Source organism: Panthera tigris, chromosome B1 (assembly GCF_018350195.1).
Source record: "Panthera tigris isolate Pti1 chromosome B1, P.tigris_Pti1_mat1.1, whole genome shotgun sequence".
NCBI lineage: Eukaryota > Metazoa > Chordata > Mammalia > Carnivora > Felidae > Panthera > Panthera tigris.
In genome coordinates this window covers 40,009,584-40,027,582 of record NC_056663.1, presented here as the reverse complement: position 1 = coordinate 40,027,582, position 17,999 = coordinate 40,009,584, and the positions used below count along the sequence as shown (strand labels likewise).

The 17,999-nt window shown below is 38.5% G+C and overlaps 1 protein-coding gene across 7 annotated transcripts in view; it reads left to right on the top strand.

The window, feature by feature from the left end:
* The window catches only part of HOOK3 (hook microtubule tethering protein 3), a 114,665-nt gene that overhangs the window by 8,046 nt on the left and 88,620 nt on the right, over positions 1 to 17,999 (top strand). For 5 of the 7 annotated variants that reach the window (XM_042983344.1, XM_042983343.1, XM_042983347.1 and 2 more), the window contains exons 2-3: positions 463 to 548; positions 7,588 to 7,686. In XM_042983344.1, the coding sequence (XP_042839278.1) occupies positions 463 to 548; positions 7,588 to 7,686 (185 nt within the window). The remainder of the gene's footprint in view (positions 1 to 462; positions 549 to 7,587; positions 7,687 to 17,999) is intronic. The other 2 variants (XM_042983346.1, XM_042983348.1) reach the window with 1 other exon arrangement.

The window sequence follows — 17,999 nt, the reverse complement described above, 5'->3', positions numbered from 1 at the left end:
TTAATTTAATTTAATAGATTAAAAAAATAGATAATTAGATTAAAAAACCACTAAATTCAGTTTAATTTAAAAAGAGGAGATTGGCTTTTCTTTCCCAAAAGTTCAAGTAAGCTCTTTGTTTCAAATTGTCTTTGCCCTGTCAATCTCAGAGTCTGTCACTGGTAGAGGAGATGAAGATATCAGGACTTGCTTAGATTGATTATCTGTGATGAGAATGAATGCTGGGAAGTCACCAAGTGCCCAGCACAATTTCTTTCCTACCCAAGGGAAAAAATTACAGTAAGAACCTGCAGGAAATTTCCCACAAAGGAAAATGTTTCCAACTCTTCCACTTTTTAAAATTTACTCCTACTCCTGAGGTGAGATAATCACAAAAATAAGCTAAGAAATCTTCTGTGTAGTTAATCATGGAATCCACCGAACTCAACTCCCCCACCCCTCCCTTTTTCTTTTTTTTTCCAGATCCAGACATTTAACGTGGATGCACCATGCCAGACCGTAGAAGATTTAACGAATGGGGTTGTGATGGCCCAGGTTCTTCAAAAAATGTAAGAATAAATTGCTTTGTCTTTTTGTATGTTCTTATATGTGAATATTTATTAGATTGAAAATATGGACAAAAAATAAAGGGTTCATATGAAATGTGTGTTGGATGTAGAATAAGAACTGTCGGTGAAAATTTTGATGGCATGTACTCGTTTAGGTACAGATTGACTGCCTGAAAGTTCAATTAGGGCTTTAATTGTTATAACACTGCAGTAGTTTTAGCAGAATTATTTGCTCTTGTGTTTTTCGGCATAAGCTTGGCAGAAATTTTCATGTTAGTGATGAGATTTTCTCATTGTATCAGAATCTAGAGACTTAATCCCTCTAAAGGATTTTGCTCAAATGTTATCAGTGAGGCCTTCTCTGACCACTCATATAAAATAAGTGACAACCATTCCCTTTTAACCTTTTGTGTTCTTTGAAGTATGTAACACCATCTTATATACCATGCATTCATTTGTTTTATGCTGCGTCCTCCACATCCGTGTACACACAGACACACACATACACACACACACTCACACACAGTGTAAGCTCCACACAGAGGCAGGGAATTTGTTTTGTTCACAGTTGTATCCTAGCACAGTGTTTGGTTTTTGGTTGAATCATATGAAAATGCCCTATGTAGGTCACAAATATAAGTTTTTCAAGATTCAGTTTGCATCATGGGTACTCATGTCTACTGAATGAATGAAGGACATACTTGTTTGGGATATACAAAACATACCTGATTCTTTCCTTCTAAGTACTTGAAAACATAGTAGTTGTAAAACTGATGTTGTATGGCTATCTTCAACTTTTGATCTGGGAAATTTTCAAATAAATCATAACATGTAAATTTAAAAAATCATTAGGTTTGATGTGATTTGAGAGAGATACTTTTTTTAAAAATTTTTATTATTGAGAGAGAGTGAGTGAGAGAGTGCACACGAGCGAGCAGGGGAGGGGCAGAAAGAGGGGGAAACACAGAATCTGAACAGACTCCAGGCTCTGAGCTGTCAGCACAGGGCCCCAAGCAGTGCTTGAACTCTTGAACTGTGCCGAAGTCAAACCTCTACTGACTGAGCCACCCAGGCTCCCCATAGGGAGATACTTTTGTCTTTGAAGCACTGAGCACTTTGAGGCCTCATGATATTAGAGATTTGCATATCAATAAATGGGATTTCCTGCAGTTGTGTTAAGAATTAATATCATCAGTAAATGAATTTTTGCTGTTGTTCACTTTGCAGTGGACTATGTAGAGTTGCCCATCTGAAAAGCAGTTCAGATGCCTGCATTTCAGAGAATCTATCAGTGTGCCTTTAGTACTGGGGACTCATGCTTGAAAACTAGCTTGCTGTCACTTTCTTCCAGAACTACGTGACACATCTCTCCAGATACATAGGCGCATAGACTTCTTGATGGAGTGTGAGAAGGCTCATTTGAAACCTCGGATCAGGCTTGGTTTTAGCACTCTGAGAAGAGTGAGTTTGTGATTTTCATGGTCACCTCTGAGTGATGCCCTAATAAGTTTTAGAAGTTGAATGGTCTAGAGAGTTTCAGTGAAGCTAAGCTTTCCAAGTATATGTCACTAAATGGATTTTTTAAGTTAATTAGGGTAGGATTTCTGTCACTGCAGAAACCAGAAGGACTGTATGTGTATATTGTTTTACCAAACCAAGATCATAACATACAGTATTTTAATTTACCAAAGTCTTGTAGGCATATTTTTCATCAGTACTTAGGTTTTTTTTTTTTACCTTTTTCCCACAAAATGCCTTCTGTTTTTCCTATTGTTGTGGTATAACATACACAGAAAAGCATAATAAAAATGAATTTGTGTATGTACATGTTGTATGTATTTGTGTGTGTATACACATCTAAGTAACCACCACCCAGATGGTTCCCTCATGACCCTTCCTAATCAATAACCCTTGCCCCCAAATAGTTATGATTGTGACATCTACACCACTAATTAGTTTTCTCTGTTCTTGGGCATCTTATAAATGGAATCATACAGTATGTACTCTTGTGTCTGACTTCTTTCACTCAACATAATGGCTGAGATTCATTCATATTGTTGCATGTTATTTATTTTTAATAACTGTATAATATGTATGATTTCAAGGAAGTTCAGTTCCTCCTTGTCCCTGTGGTATTTATTGAATGGCTACTTTGTGTCCAGCACTGGTGATACAAGGGTAAGCTACAACCCACAGGGCCTGTACCTTCAGAGAGTTTATAGCCTTAGGAAAAACAGAGTTTAAATAGCTATGAAAACAAAATTGCTATTATAACCAGTGCTCCAGGGCAAAAATACACAATGTTATGAAAGTTTGTAAAGAGGCTTATTTAACTTAATCAAAGAAGACGCAAACATTTACCTGAATAAAGAAATTAAATCTGCAATGATTGGTAACAGATTTCTTAGCATGTGGAAGAGCATACACTGAGGCCTCATAGGCTGATGGAGCATGGTGAACACCACCATGGAGAGAGGGTTTGAGTGATTAAAGCAGAGACAGGGGAGCATGTTACAAAATGAGATTGGAAGGATAGATGTTGCCAGATCACGTAGGGCCTCATGTCTGTTCCAAGAGCTGTGAAAAGCAGTTGAGGGATTTGGGGTCAGGGAAGGGTTAACAGTCAGATTTACATTTTTTAAAACTTTTTAAAAAAAATTATAGTTAACGTAGTGTTACATTTGTTTCAGGTGTACAGTATAGTAATTCAGTACTTCTGTACATTATCTGGTGCTCATCACAACTGCGCTCCTTAATCCCCATCACCTATTTAACCCATTTCACTCCTCCCCTCTAGTAGCCATCAGTTTGTTCTTTATAGTTAAGTCTCTTTTTTTTTTTCCCTTTTTCTCTCTTTTTTTTTTTTTTTTTTTTTTGGTGCCTTTGCTGGTTTGTTTTGTTTCTTAAATTCCACACATAAGTGAAATCATGTGGTAGTTGTCTTTCTCTGGCTTATTTCTCTTGGCATAATACACTTCAGTTCCATCCATATTGTTGCAGATAATAAGATTTCATAATTTTTTGTGGCTGAGTAGTATTCCACTGTGTGTGTGTGTGTGTGTGTGTGTGTGTGTGTGTGTGTGTATCTCAATGTGCACCATATTGTCTTTATCCATTCAGTGGATATTCAGTGGATATTCCAAGTCTGGGCTATTGTAGATAATGCTGCTATAAACATTGGGTACATGTATCCCTTTGCATTAGTATTTTTGTATTCTTTGGGTAAACAGCAGTAGTGTGATTGCTAGATCATAGGGTGGTGTGTTTTTTTTTTTTAACATTTATTCATTTTTGAAAGAGAGAATGTGAGCGGGAGAGGGGGCAGAGAGAGAGAGAGAAAGAGAGAGACACAGAATCCGAAGCAGGCTCCAGGCTCTGAGCTGCCAGCACAGAGCCCAACGTGGGGCTAGAACTCACGAACCACGAGATCATGACCTAAGCTGAAGTCAGAGTATCAACCAGCTGAGCCACCCAGGCACCCCAGGGTGTTCTATTTTTAACTTTTTGAGGAATCTCCGTATTGTTCAAGAGTGGCTGCACCGGTTTTCTTTCTTTTTTAAAATTTTTATTTATTTATTTTAATTTGTTTTTTTTTTTAGAGAGGGTGTGTGCATGCAAGAAGGGGAGAGGGACACAGAGAGAGAATCAGGCTCAGCATGGAGACTAATGCAGGGCTCAATCCCACAATCCTGTGATCATGACCTGAGCTGAAATCAAGAGTCGGACACTCAACTGACTGAACTACCCAGGAGCTTCTTTCTTTCTTTCTTTCTTTCTTTCTTTCTTTCTTTCTTTCTTTTCTTTCTTTCTTTCTTTCTTTCTTAATGTTTATTTTTGAGAGAGAGTGAGAACAAGGGAGAGAGAGAAAGAATGAGTGGGGGAGCAGCAGAGAGAGAGGGAGACATAGAATCTGAAGCAGGCTCTAGGCTCTGAGCTGTCTGCCCAGAGCCCAATGTGGGGCTTGAAACCACGAACCTCAAGATTATGACCTGAACCAAAGTTGGACGCTTAACCAACTGAGCCACCCAGATGGCCCTCTTTTTTTTTTTTTTAAAGGTTTTATTTGAATTCTAGTCAGGTTTACATCTTGAAAATATTCTGCAGGTGTAAAATAAATTAGAAGAGGCCATAATGATGAGGGATGATCAATTGGAAAGAAATTTGTAGTAAGTCAGAAGGGAGATTATGGTACTTTGGATTAGAAGGTAGTGAAGGAGGGGCACCTGGGTGGCTCAGTCGGTTAAGTGGCCGACTTCGGCTCAGGTCATGATCTCGCGGTCCGTGAGTTCGAGCCCCGCGTCGGGCTCTGTGCTGACAGCTCAGAGCCTGGAGCCTGTTTCAGATTCTGTGGCTCCCTCTCTCTGACCCTCCCCCGTTCATGCTCTGTCTCTCTCTGTCTCAAAAATAAATAAACATTAAAAAAAAAAAAAATAGAAGGTAGTGAAGGAGATGAAGACAAGTGGGTGAACTCAAAATAGTAGAGAAAGCCAAATGTTGATGATTGATATGGGAGGTATCAAAATTGACTTTTAAGTTTCTAACTTAAGCAAATACATAGAAGAAGGTGCAAATGACTGATGTGGGAACGTTGAAGGGTGATCTGCTATGGAGGAGTGCTGGATGTATCATGAGTTTAGTTTGGGGGACACTGACTTTGGTGTTGAGACGTAAGAGAAAATGCCAAGTTCGCAATAGATCATATAGATTGAGAGGGTAGAAGTCCAGAATCAATTTGGCTATCTCTTATTGAAGACATTATTGTGGATTAAGTCACTTGGGGAATAGTACAGCATAAGAAGAAAATATGTGTAGCCTGAGCCTTGAAGAACTTTGACATTTAATTCTTGGTTGGAACCTCAAACAGCAGAAGTGCCAGAGAGGTATGAGGAAAGCCAAAAAGGTGGGTGCCAGGCAGAGAGTTGCATTGCAAATTGCAAATCTTTTCATTTTATCTGAGCTGGTAAGTGAAAAACTGTATCTTTCTGTAGTTTAAGTAGAAATTTTAGCAAATATAAATGGATGTAAGTATGTTTCTTGTCACTGTAATTTTTTTCTCTCTTTAGTCTTAAATCATTTCCTATTAATCTGCTTTCCAGCTTCTAAAATTTTGTTGCTGTTGTCTTCTTTCTCTTTCTTTGTCCATATAGGTTCATGTCCCCCCTCTTTAAAAGACACATTTTTTTAAGAAAAGTTTTGGTTTAACAGCAAAATTGAGTGGAAAAGAGTTTCCAAATGGGATGATGAAAAAGTTCTGGGGATGGATGTTAGTGATGGTTGCACAACAATGTGAGTGCATTTGATACCACTGAACCACACACTTTAAATAGTTTACGTGACAAATTTTATGTGTATTTTACTACTTTAAAAAGAGTTTTTACAGATTGAGAGAAAAGTATGGCAAATTCCCACATACTTCTTGCCCCACTATACACAGAGCTTCCCCCACTATCAGCATCCCATACCAGAGTGCTACATGTGTTGCAATTGATGATCCTGTGCTGACACATCATTATCACCCAAAGTCCCTAATTTATTTATTTTCTATTTTTTTATTAAAAAAATTTTTTTTAATGTTTGTTTATTTTTGAGACACAGAGAGACAGACTGTGAGCTGGGGAAGGGCAGAAGAGAGAGGGAGACAGAATCCAAAGCAGGCTCCAGGCTCTGAGCTGTCAGCACAGAGCCTGATGTGGGGCTCAAATTCATGGACCATGAGATCATGACCTGAGCTGAAGTTGGCTGACTGAGCCACCCAGGTGCCCCCAAATTTATTTTAAGTTTCTTAATTTCTTTTATAAATTTATAGTGTGAGCAAGGGAGGGGCAGAGAGATAAGGGAGAGAGAGAATCCCAAGCAGGCTCCAAGCTGTCAGCACAGAGCCCCGATGCAGGGCTTGATCTCACCACCGTGAGATCATGACCTGAGCCAATATCAGGAGTTGGTTGCTTAACCAATTGAGCCACCCAGGCACCCCTAAAGTCCCTAATTTACATTAAAGTTCACTGTAGATACGTGTAGATACAGAGGAGTTTTACTGTCCTAAAAATCCCTTTTGCTGCACCTAGTAATCCCTCCTTCCCCCTAGACAGACTCCCAGCAACCCCTGATCTTTTTTACTGTCTCCATAGTTTTGCCTGTTCCAGAGTGTCAGGTAATTGGAATCATAATCATATGTTGTCTTTTCAGATTGGCTTCTTTCACGTAGCAATATTGCCTTTAAGATTTCTCCCTGTGACTTGATAGCTCATTTCTTTCTAGTACTTCCCTCCCCTTTTCTGCAGCTTCAATGAGATGAAATTGACATATAGTAAATTGTACATTTTTAAAGTATAGCATTTGTTAAATTTTCACCTAAGTAGATACCTGTGAAACTATCACCACAGTCAAGATAATGAATGTGTCAATCACTCAAAAAGTTTTTCAGTCCCTCCTTTTTCCACCCCTCTCCCATCTCTAGGCAACCACTGGTTTGCTTTCCGTCACTATAGATTAATTAGCAATTTCTAGAAATTTATATACGTGGACTCACACAATATATTCTCTTATTTGAGGGAGAAGGTATGGCTTCTTTCATGCAATATAATTATTTTAAAATTCATTCATATTATTGCCTGTAATAGTTCATACATATTTCATTGTATGGATATACCATGATCTGTTCATCCATTCATCTGCTGATGAACATGTGGGTTATTTTAGTTTAGGACTGTTACAAATAAAGCAGCTCTGAACATTAATGTACAAATTTTTGTATGGAAATATGCTTTCATTTCCCTCAAGTAAAATCCCGCCTAAGAGTGGAATGGCTGGAACATATGGTTAAGTGTGTGTTTAATATATATTTTTTTACATGAAATTTATTGTCAAATTGGTTTCCATACAACACCCAGTGCTTATCCCACCAGGTGCCCTCCTCAGTGCCCATCACCCACTTTCCCCTCCCTCCTACCCCCCCATCAACCCTCAGTTTATTCTCAGTTTTTAAGAGTCTCTTATGGTTTGGCTCCCTCTCTAACTAAGTGTGTGTTTAATATTTAAGAAACTGCCAAAGTGTTTCCAAAGTGGATGTGCCATTTGTGGTCCCACAAGCAGTGTATGAATGTTCCTATTGCACCACAGTTTCACCATCACTTGTAAGGTCAGTGTTTTGTGGGGTGTTTTTTAAGATTTTATTTTTAAGTAATTTCTATAATCACTAAATGATGTCGAGCATCATTTCAGGCCATCTGTCTATCTTTTTTTGGTGAATGGTTTCCCGTAATCTTTTGCCTGTTGTTTATTTAGATTGTTTGTATTACTGAATTTAGAGTTCTTTATATTCTAAATACAAGTCCTTTTTCAGATATATATTTTAAAATATTTTCTCCCAATTTGTGGCTTCCCTTTTCGTTTTCCTAATAGTGTCTTTGAGAGGCAAAAGTTTTCAATTTTGATAAAATCTAATTTATTTTTCTTTCATGTTTTTTTTTTATGTTTTTAAAGGTTTTGTTTTTAAGTAATATCTATACCCAGTATGGCGCCAGAACCCACAACCCTGAAGATCAAGAGTTGTATACTCCACTGACTGAGCCAGCCAGATGCCCTGTTTTTTGTCTTTTGTTTTTGTTTATTCTATTAAGAAATGTTTAGCAAAGCCAAGGTCACTTAAGATTTTCTTCTACATTTTCCTTTAGAAGTTTTATAGTTTCAGTGCTTATATTCAGGTCTATGATGCATTTTGAGTTATTTTTTGTATAGAGGATTGTTTTTTTTCTTTTTTGCGCTATTTATTAAAAAGATCCCTTTCCCATATTTTCAGGACTTTTGATTATGTTGATTTGCCTAATGACCAGACAGACATCATCCATAGATGATTAAATTCTTACTTGTTTAAATATTTTTTACTAATAGATCAGTCACCAGAAACATTAAGGTGTTCAAAACGAAAACCTATTTTTTCCCTTAAGTCTTGAGGGAACTGTGACTGTTAAATGAATTTTCTATTTTCAACCCACTTCAGAGAGCACAGGATTTAAATTGACTGTGCTGTTAAGCCTGTGATTCTTGGTTAACCTGCAGTATGTGTGCCAAAGAACAATCAGCACTTTTCCTCATCAGCTTTGGCTCTGAAAGAAATCTGGTTCTCCCCTAATGCTACTTGTGCAGGCTTCTCAAGTGATGGCTATTTTTACTCCCACAGGCTTTAGAAGTACACTTAGCCCAGAGGCGGTGCTCCTCAGTGCTGTTCCAGACCGTTCTCCTTCATCTTCCCTAAAACCCTAGTTTTGAATCTTATGATATCATCCACTACCCTTCATTGTTGCTATCATTTCTTCTTGTTTCTCAACAGTTTTGGATCCTGGCACACTATTGGCTCTTTTCAATACTACTCTTATCTAAATTCTTGGTGATTTGGATATCCTTGCCTACCAGTTTCTTGAACTCTTCTCCATTGATCTTGTCTTCTGCTAGATTTCAGCCACTCATCCCCATGGTCATACCCTGTACCTTATAATTAGTGATAATGTGTAATCCCTCCATAATCTCAGTTTTCTCATTACCACTGTCTGATTATTGTTTCCTGTCTTTCCACCTCACTTCCTCTGGTATCAAGTGTCCAATAATTCTTTGATTTTCTTCTGCCAGTGGGATCTCAACATTGTCCACCTTCATCTCTTTTTCGTTCCTCTTATTTAGCTGAAATTGCATGGTCAATCATAATCACTCCCTTGTGTATACTTTTAGCTTTGCTGCCCCCCTCATAATTTGTTTGGCAAAACCACAACTCTGGTTAAATCTACCGTCCCACCAGTTTTACTTCTTACCTATGCAGCTGAACCCAGCTGAAAAAAAAAAGCAAACATGCTGATGGATCTCATTTTAAATTTCTCACCACAAAATTGCAAGTGTTACCTTATGGAATCCCACAGTTGTACTGTGTTTCCCTAGTCTTCCCATTCCCCCAGCCTTCCAGATGACTGTCTCACACTTTTCTCTCTTCAAACCTCCAGTATCCCCTTCTCTCTCATCTGATCCCCTTAACAAGGTAGGATACATCCTACTTCTCAGGAAGTTGAAACAAATATGAAAGAATTTCCGTGGAATCCCATGACGACGTGAACCCACCTACCAGCATCAGTTTGACTTTGCCTTGCAACCTATTGTCTACACATGAGCTGTGGGGTTGATAGGGAAGGGTTCTATCTTAAAGTCAGTACCTATACTTTGTATTTTGCACCCTATTGCCTCTCGCCTACTCAAGATCATCACTTAAGCAGTTTGCCTCTCTTTCCTACATCATCACTTTTCCCTTCTCTGCTGGGTCGTATCTATTAGCATGTAAGCACACTGTTACTTCTTTTCTCTTTAAAAATACTTCTCATGATCTCACCTCTGTCAATCAATTTCTCCTTTTGTAGCAAAAACTTCTTTAAAGCATAGTCTGTATCCAACCATCTCAGATTCCTTTATTTCTGCTCTCTTAAATGCACTTTTCAGGCAGGGATTTTTTTTTTCCCCAATCATTTTATTAAAATTTCACTTTTTAGGGGCGCCTGCGTGGCTCAGTCAGTTAAGTGTCCAACTTCAGCTCAGGTCATGATCTCGCAGTTCACGTTCGAGCCCTGCATCGGGTTCTGTGCTGACAGCTTAGAGCCTAGAACCTACTTCAGATTCTGTGTCTCCCTTTCTCTCTGCCCCGCCCTGGCTCATGCTCTGTTTCTCTGTCTCTCAAAAATAAATAAACGTTAAAAAATTCTTTTTAATAAAATGGCACTTTTTAGGACCACCAATTATCTACACATTGCTGATTCTCATGGCCCATTTTCAATCCGTATCTGGACCTGGCAGCAGCATTCAAAGTACTTACCTCCTTGTTACCCTCTGGAGTTTTGTTTGTTCGTTTTAATGTTTATTCATTTTTGAGAGAGAAAGAGAGTCACTCAACTGGCTGAGCCACCCATGCGCCCCAACCTTCAGGGTTTTTCTCCTGTCTCACCAGATGATCTGCATTTCCTCTACTCATTTTTCCTCTTCTATCCTACTTCCTCACACTGGAGTGCAATAAGAACTCAGACCTTGCTCCTCTACTTTCTGTGTTCACTTCCTTGATGGTTTCTTTTAGTCTCATGGATTTAAATGTCATCCATGTCTTAATGACTCTCAAGTTTGTGTATCCAGCATCAATCTTTCCTTTAACTTCTAGACTTAGCTCATTTTCTACTCAATGTCTCCATTTGAGTCTAAAAGATATCTCAAAGTTATATATAAAACTAAATTCCCTATTTGCTACCCAAAAGTCACTCAGCCAAAAATTTCATTTCAGTTGGCGTTTCTTGCCTTCCAGTTGCTCAAACCGTAAAACTTTTCTTTTTCTCCCCATCCCACATCCAACCTATCAAGAATCCTGATAACTGTACTTTTAAAATATATCTATAAAATATATCTAAATCTAGCCTTTAGCTAGAGGCTAGAGAAACAAGTTAAATCATGAGGAAACAATTAGGCAAATCCAGAAAGTAAGATATTTCCCAGGGCAATTGACCTAGTCTCCTCAGTAAATCAGTGTCATGAAAAAAAAGGAAGGAGGTAGACTGTTTTAAATTAAAGAGCCTGAAGAGGTGAGACAGAGACACTAACCAAATGCATTGCATGGTTCTTGGAAATACTGCCATATGCAACAACGTGGATGAACCTGGAAGACATTTATGCTTAGTGAAATAAGCCAATCACAGGACAAATAGTGCAAGACTTCACTTATATGAGGTATCTAAAATCATCAAATGCATGGAAACAGACATTAGAATGACAGTTGCCAGGAGCTAGCAGTTGGGGCAAGTGGCAAGTAAATATACTTGCTGTTCAGTAAGTATAAAGTTTCAGTTATACAAGATGAGTAAGTTCTAGGGTTCTGCTGTACAACATCGTGCCTATACTTAACAGTATTGTGCACTTAAAATTTTGTTGTGAGGGTAGATCTCATGTTAAGTGTTCTTTCCACAATTTTAAAAACACAAATGCAGTGCATGATTTTTCTTGAATCTCATTTGAACAAATCAACTATAGCAGACGTTTTAAGGATAACGTAGGAAATTTGAAAATAGGTTGAATATTGGGTGGTATTTGGAGAGTGTTGTATATTAGGTGTATATCAGAACTATAAGAAAGTGCCTTACTGATTAGAGACGTATAGTGGAGTTTTTAGGAGTAAAATGTCAAATCAAATATGGAGCAAATATGGGAGAATGTTAAATCTCTATGATTGACATATGGTTGTTCACCATGATATTTTCCTTCTCTGAATGTTTGGAGAAGTTTTATATTAAAAATTATTACCTTTACTGCTACCACATTGACCACCATTATCTCTTCCCTTTATCATGTTAATAATTCCTGACTGGGGTGTTCTACACTTGGCTGCCCACAGTCTAATGTGAACCCAGCTACCAGAGTGATTTTTTTAGTTAGCTTAGAATTCTCATTGGCACCCCGTTTCACTCAGGGTAAAAGCCAATGCACTCATAATAGTATATCCTAAGTGATCTGGACGACTTGTTACCATTCTGATGCCTTGTTTACTCGTGTTCTTTCCCACATCAGTTCCCTTGCTCATCCTTATGCACATCAGGCAACTCCTGCCTTAGGACTTTTACATGATCTCTCATAAATCAGATATCCACACAACACTCTTCTTACCACCTTCCAGCCTTCACCAATATTTGCTGGTTTTTCAATATATCCTGCCTTGACTACCTGTTTAATATCATCAGCGCCCTTACAGTCTAATCCTCTTATCCTGCTCCATAGTAAGTATTTTGGAAATATTTATTGAATGAATGAATATGGACTTACAAATTTTGGCTTTGAAATTAAAGCAGCTTTTATCTTTTGTATCCAAGAAGAGTTTACCACCACTCTGTCATTTTCCATCAACAATTTCCCTGATAACAGCTGGATGTCCTGCATTTCAGTTCTGATGCTAACTTCTGAGTTAGCACAGACCCCACAAGTTAAGGCCTCAGTCCCATAAAACTGCCCCTACTTCAGATGCCAGGGGGACATGGGGTCTTCAGTGCATCCACACTTTTTCCTGGCCAACTACAAATTCAGGAGTTCCTGTGAACTCCCCTCCACTGCCATCCCTTTCAGTAATTTTCAAGAATGACACAAAACTCAGGAAAGCTTTATATTTATGATTACAATCTTATCATGAAGGATAAAATCCAAGAATAGCCAAACGAAAGAGATGTATAGGGCAAGGTATGGAGCTGGGGCAGCGCAGAGCTTGCATGCCCTTTCCAGGCATACTACCCTCCCAGCACACTGATGTGTTCACCAACTTAGAAACTCCCTGAACCCAGTTCTTTAGGGGTTTTATTTGGGGTTTCACTCCATAGGTATGATTGAAATTATGAACTCAATCTCCATTCCCTTCCTGGAGGTCAAAGTGGGGCTGAAAGTTCCAACCCTCTATGTGTTTTGTTCCTTTGGAACGAGCCTCCATCCTGAAGCTGTCTAGGGGTCCATGATGAATTACCTCATTAGCATAAACTCAGTTATGGTCAGAAAGTGCTCATTATAAATTACAAAGGACACACTCCTTCTGAGGACATTTTAAGGGTTTTAGGAACTCAGTGCCAAGAACCAGGGATGAAGACCAAATATCTTTTTTATTATACCACAACCACATATTGATTGAAAGAGTAAAATCAGAAGTAGTAAGTTGTGCCTCTGGGTGCCTTTAGTTCTAGTTTTCAGAGTTTTAGAAAGAGGGGAAAATAAAATAGGAGACCAAAAGAGATAAAATGAAGGTCAAGCTGTGCACAATGGTCACAAGCCTCTTAAATGGATACTTTTCAAAGAGCCCTGAGTTGTTGGTCCTTGGCTCAGAGCCTATCCCTTATGCGCCTTGCTTATTTTGATACAGTAGGGGCTAAGCATAATTCCCTATAATTTTATTGTTACTATAGATGTGAAATTTAATTACTATAGCTAACTCTTGAATAGACATTTAACGTCAGGGGACCAAAGTGATTGTTTTGGGTAATTAAAACATAGGAAAATAGACCTGAGAATCAACATATCTAAAAAAGTACTAAGGTTTGCTAATAAAAATGCCATAGTAAGAGAGAATCATAGTGTTGGTTTTGGACCTGTCTCGATTTGGCTGAGTTCAGTAAGAATATTATGGTGCTTAAGTAATTTAGCAGTACAAATGAAATTTAATATGTTTATTTTTGTTAAGGCAATTAACTGCAGGCAGATAATATATTTCTGGAATTTTATTAAGTATTAAAGTCAATGAGCTTTTTTCTTTTTTTTTATTTCTCTGTCTCTTTTTTTATTTTTTAGCTTAAGAAGCTATGACTGGTACATAAGTTAAAGTCAAATAGATGTGCTACTGGAAAAATCTAAGGAAATGGTTTTGTACGTTTCATAGGTTCTTGTTTTTTTGTTTTTCTTAGCAAGAGACAGGACATAGTAAGAAGCTAAAGATAGCTTCTTACTCATGAAGAATGCTCCAGTAAGATTATCCGTTGTTGTTTACATGTCTGTGCAGAACTATGATCTATTAAGAACTTGGAGGAAAGTACATTTATATTGTTTGATCATAACCTGAGAGCATTAATTAAGGGGTATTTAGAAAGCATTGCTGAAATTGTAAGCTACTTACAGAAACAGTTATGGCTAGATGCCTGCATATTGAGTCAATATTTATTACTCGGAAAAGTCACATTGGATATAAGAAGACTGGACTACGGTTCTTGCTATGTTCTGTGCAAGTAGTAGATTGGAGGCTTATGGATAGCTTAAAAGTTCACTTTCCACATTTATTTTATTTTAATTTTTTTTAATTGTCTATTCATTTATTTTGAGAGAGAGATAGAGGGCATTCATGTATGAGCAGGTGAGGGACAGAGAGAGTGAGGGAGAGAGAGAATCCCAAGCAGGCTCCATGCTGTCAGTGCAAAACCCAACACGGGGCTTAATCCCATAACCATGAGACCATGACCTGAACTGAAATCAAGAGTCAGACTCTTAACCAAGTGAGCCACCCAGGCGCCACCCCCCCCCCCAATGTATTTTAGTCCACAGATATTTAAAAAAAGTTTTTTTATGTTTATTTGTTTTCGAGAGAGAGACAAAGAGTGCGAGCAGGGGAAGAACAGAGAGAGAGAGGGAGACACAGAATCCAAAGTAGGCTCCAGGCTCTGAGCTGTCAGCACAGAGCCTGATGTGTGGTTCAAACCCACAAACTGCGAGATGGTGACCTGAGCCAAAGTTGGACATTCAACCAACTGAGCCACGTAAGCACCCCATATTTTAGTCCACAATATTTATTGAGAACTTGCTATGTGTTAGAAATGAGGTATGGGGAAGGAGTGGGAACAAATACCTACCCTTAATGAACAACATAGAGTGCCATGAACAATATTGGTCTTTCTCTTTGTGATCTAGTTTATTGAGCATGCATGAAGGAGATAATTAGACACAGGACCTTTAGTGTTGTTTGCTGGAACCAGTTTTGTGTTGAGCTCTGCTGACTTAAGATTGATTGATTGATTTAGAGAAAGAGAGAGAGCAGAGGAGGGGCAGAGAGAGAATCCCAAGCAGGCTCCATGCTGTCAGTGCAAAACCCAACACGGGGCTTAATCCCATAACCATGAGACCATGACCTGAACTGAAATCAAGAGTCAGACTCTTAACCAAGTGAGCCACCCAGGCGCCACCCCCCCCCCCAATGTATTTTAGTCCACAGATATTTAAAAAAAGTTTTTTTATGTTTATTTGTTTTCGAGAGAGAGACAAAGAGTGCGAGCAGGGGAAGAACAGAGAGAGAGAGGGAGACACAGAATCCAAAGTAGGCTCCAGGCTCTGAGCTGTCAGCACAGAGCCTGATGTGTGGTTCAAACCCACAAACTGCGAGATGGTGACCTGAGCCAAAGTTGGACATTCAACCAACTGAGCCACGTAAGCACCCCATATTTTAGTCCACAATACTTATTGAGAACTTGCTATGTGTTAGAAATGAGGTATGGGGAAGGAGTGGGAACAAATACCTACCCTTAATGAACAACATAGAGTGCCATGAACAATATTGGTCTTTCTCTTTGTGATCTAGTTTATTGAGCATGCATGAAGGAGATAATTAGACACAGGACCTTTAGTGTTGTTTGCTGGAACCAGTTTTGTGTTGAGCTCTGCTGACTTAAGATTGATTGATTTAGAGAAAGAGAGAGAGCAGAGGAGGGGCAGAGAGAGAATTCCAAGCAGGCTCTGCACTGTCAGCAGCGCAGAGCCCAATGTAGGGCTCGCACTCATGAACCATGATATCACGACCTGAGCTGAAGTCAAGAGACAGACGCTCAATTGACTGAGCCACCCAGGTGCCCCTCTGCTGTTATAATTTTTAACAAAAATTATTCTGTCAACTTTGCTGCTTAATTATCTGATAGAACTTGTGGAAATTATTTAATTTCTGAGTATGATATTCTTCAATGGTAAGAGGGATAATAATACCTTCCTTGCAATGTCATTGCGAATGTAAAGTACCTGATTCAATGACTGGTATGTTTACTAGTCCTTAGCAGTGGTTTTGTGTTTTCCCTTCCTAACTTAGACATAATCTTTTAAGGAATAAGCAAACTGTATCATAGTGTTTGATTTGCAATATTTTATTCAGATATTCTTTTAGTTACAATAAGTATTGTTCTAAATTGCAAATTAAGTATCCCAGGAGTTCTTAGAGTATATAATTTTCTTACACATTTTTAAAGTTAATTGTTTATGTAAACTATACCCCCCAACACAAGGCTCAAACTCATGACCCCAATGTCAAGAGTCATGTGCTCTACTAACTGAAACAGCCAAGCACCCCTTCTTACACATTTTAAAGCATTCTTTTCTACAAGTTTATGAGCTTGCTGGTGAAGTGTATTTTTAAGCAGTGTGACCCTAAATTGCCACTCAGTAAATTCAGCGTCTTTGGCTTTGACTAATCATCAGCCAAATAGCACCAAACTCAGACTGTCTTCCTTATGAGTCTTTTTTTGGTTGGGAAGACTAACATTTGATTGGCAATGATTATGCTCTTTAGATTATTCAAGTATCAAAAAATATTGAATATTTTCTAATTTCTGTATTTTTATAATACTTTGGTATTTTAGAACTCAATTGTTGCTTTTCTTTGCATTATCTGTTTTTTTTTTTTAATGTTAATTTTTTGAGGGGGGAGAGTGCACATGGGCGTGAGCAAGGGAGGAGCAGAAAGAGAGGGTACAGTGTATCCAAAGTGGGCTCCGCAATGATAGCAGTGAGCATGCAGGGCTTTAATTCATGAACTGCGAGATCATGACCTCAGCTGAAGTTGGACGGTTAACTGACTAAGCCACCCAGGCGCCCTGCCTTATCTATTTTTACAAGAGGTTTTAAGGGACAAGGACATTTTTGGGGGTGGTCTGCCCATTTTTCGCAATCACTTTCTCTGAAAACTCACTCTTATCCTGCCAGATGTGGTCATTCTTCCCCTTAAAGTTGTGTGTGTCCTACTTGCAGCCCTCAATCCTTTTGGTTACATATAAATTGGATTAGGGATGAAAAAGAGACTCTAGCTGAATTATTTGAAACGATCTGGGAATTTAGAATTGGGACTGAATGATGGCTGGTCTTTAAACTATTTGCTTGAACTGAAGTGGTGAAGACTTGGAACATGTCTGCAGTTATCTTCAGCATTGTATGTGGAGAAACAGAAAAAAGTTGGTCTGCAGAGAGAAACGGTATAGATGGACAGAAACAAAGATGAAAGGAGAGTACTGTCTGGATTCCTAACAGCTTTCCAGATCCTTATTCCAGTACTGTGTGAGGCCCAGTTATTTTTCAGTACCGTAACATACCTCAGTGGTCTTCCAGTAAGTTTCCTTTTTTTGGTATAAGCTTGCTCAAATTAGTTTCTCTTCATTTTTATTATTCTTTTGTTGAATTCTAAAGAAGATGAAGCTTAAAAATAAAAGGGGTATATGACTATCCACATGCTGAAGAATGCATTTAGACTACTCCCTTACACCATACACAATGGGTCATAGACTTAAGTATAAGAGCTAAAAGACTCTTAGAAAGTGAAAGGACAACTCACGGAATGTGAGAAATTATTTACACATTTTATGACCGAAAAGGGGCTTTTATCTTGAATACTTAAAAACAAAAACAAAACCCCAAAAGCAGCTCTTAGAACTCAATAATAAAAAGTGAACCCAAATTTTATTTTATTTATCTTATACATTTTTAAAAATTTATTTATTGAGAGAGAGAGAGGGATGGGCTGAGAGAGGGGGTCAGAGCGTCTGAAGCGGGCTCTGCGTTGACAGGCTGACGGTAGTGAGCCTTGATGTGAGCAAAAATTGGATGCTCAACCGACTGAGCCACCCAGGTGCCCCAAAGACAACCCAATAGGCAAAGACTGAATAGATTTTTCCC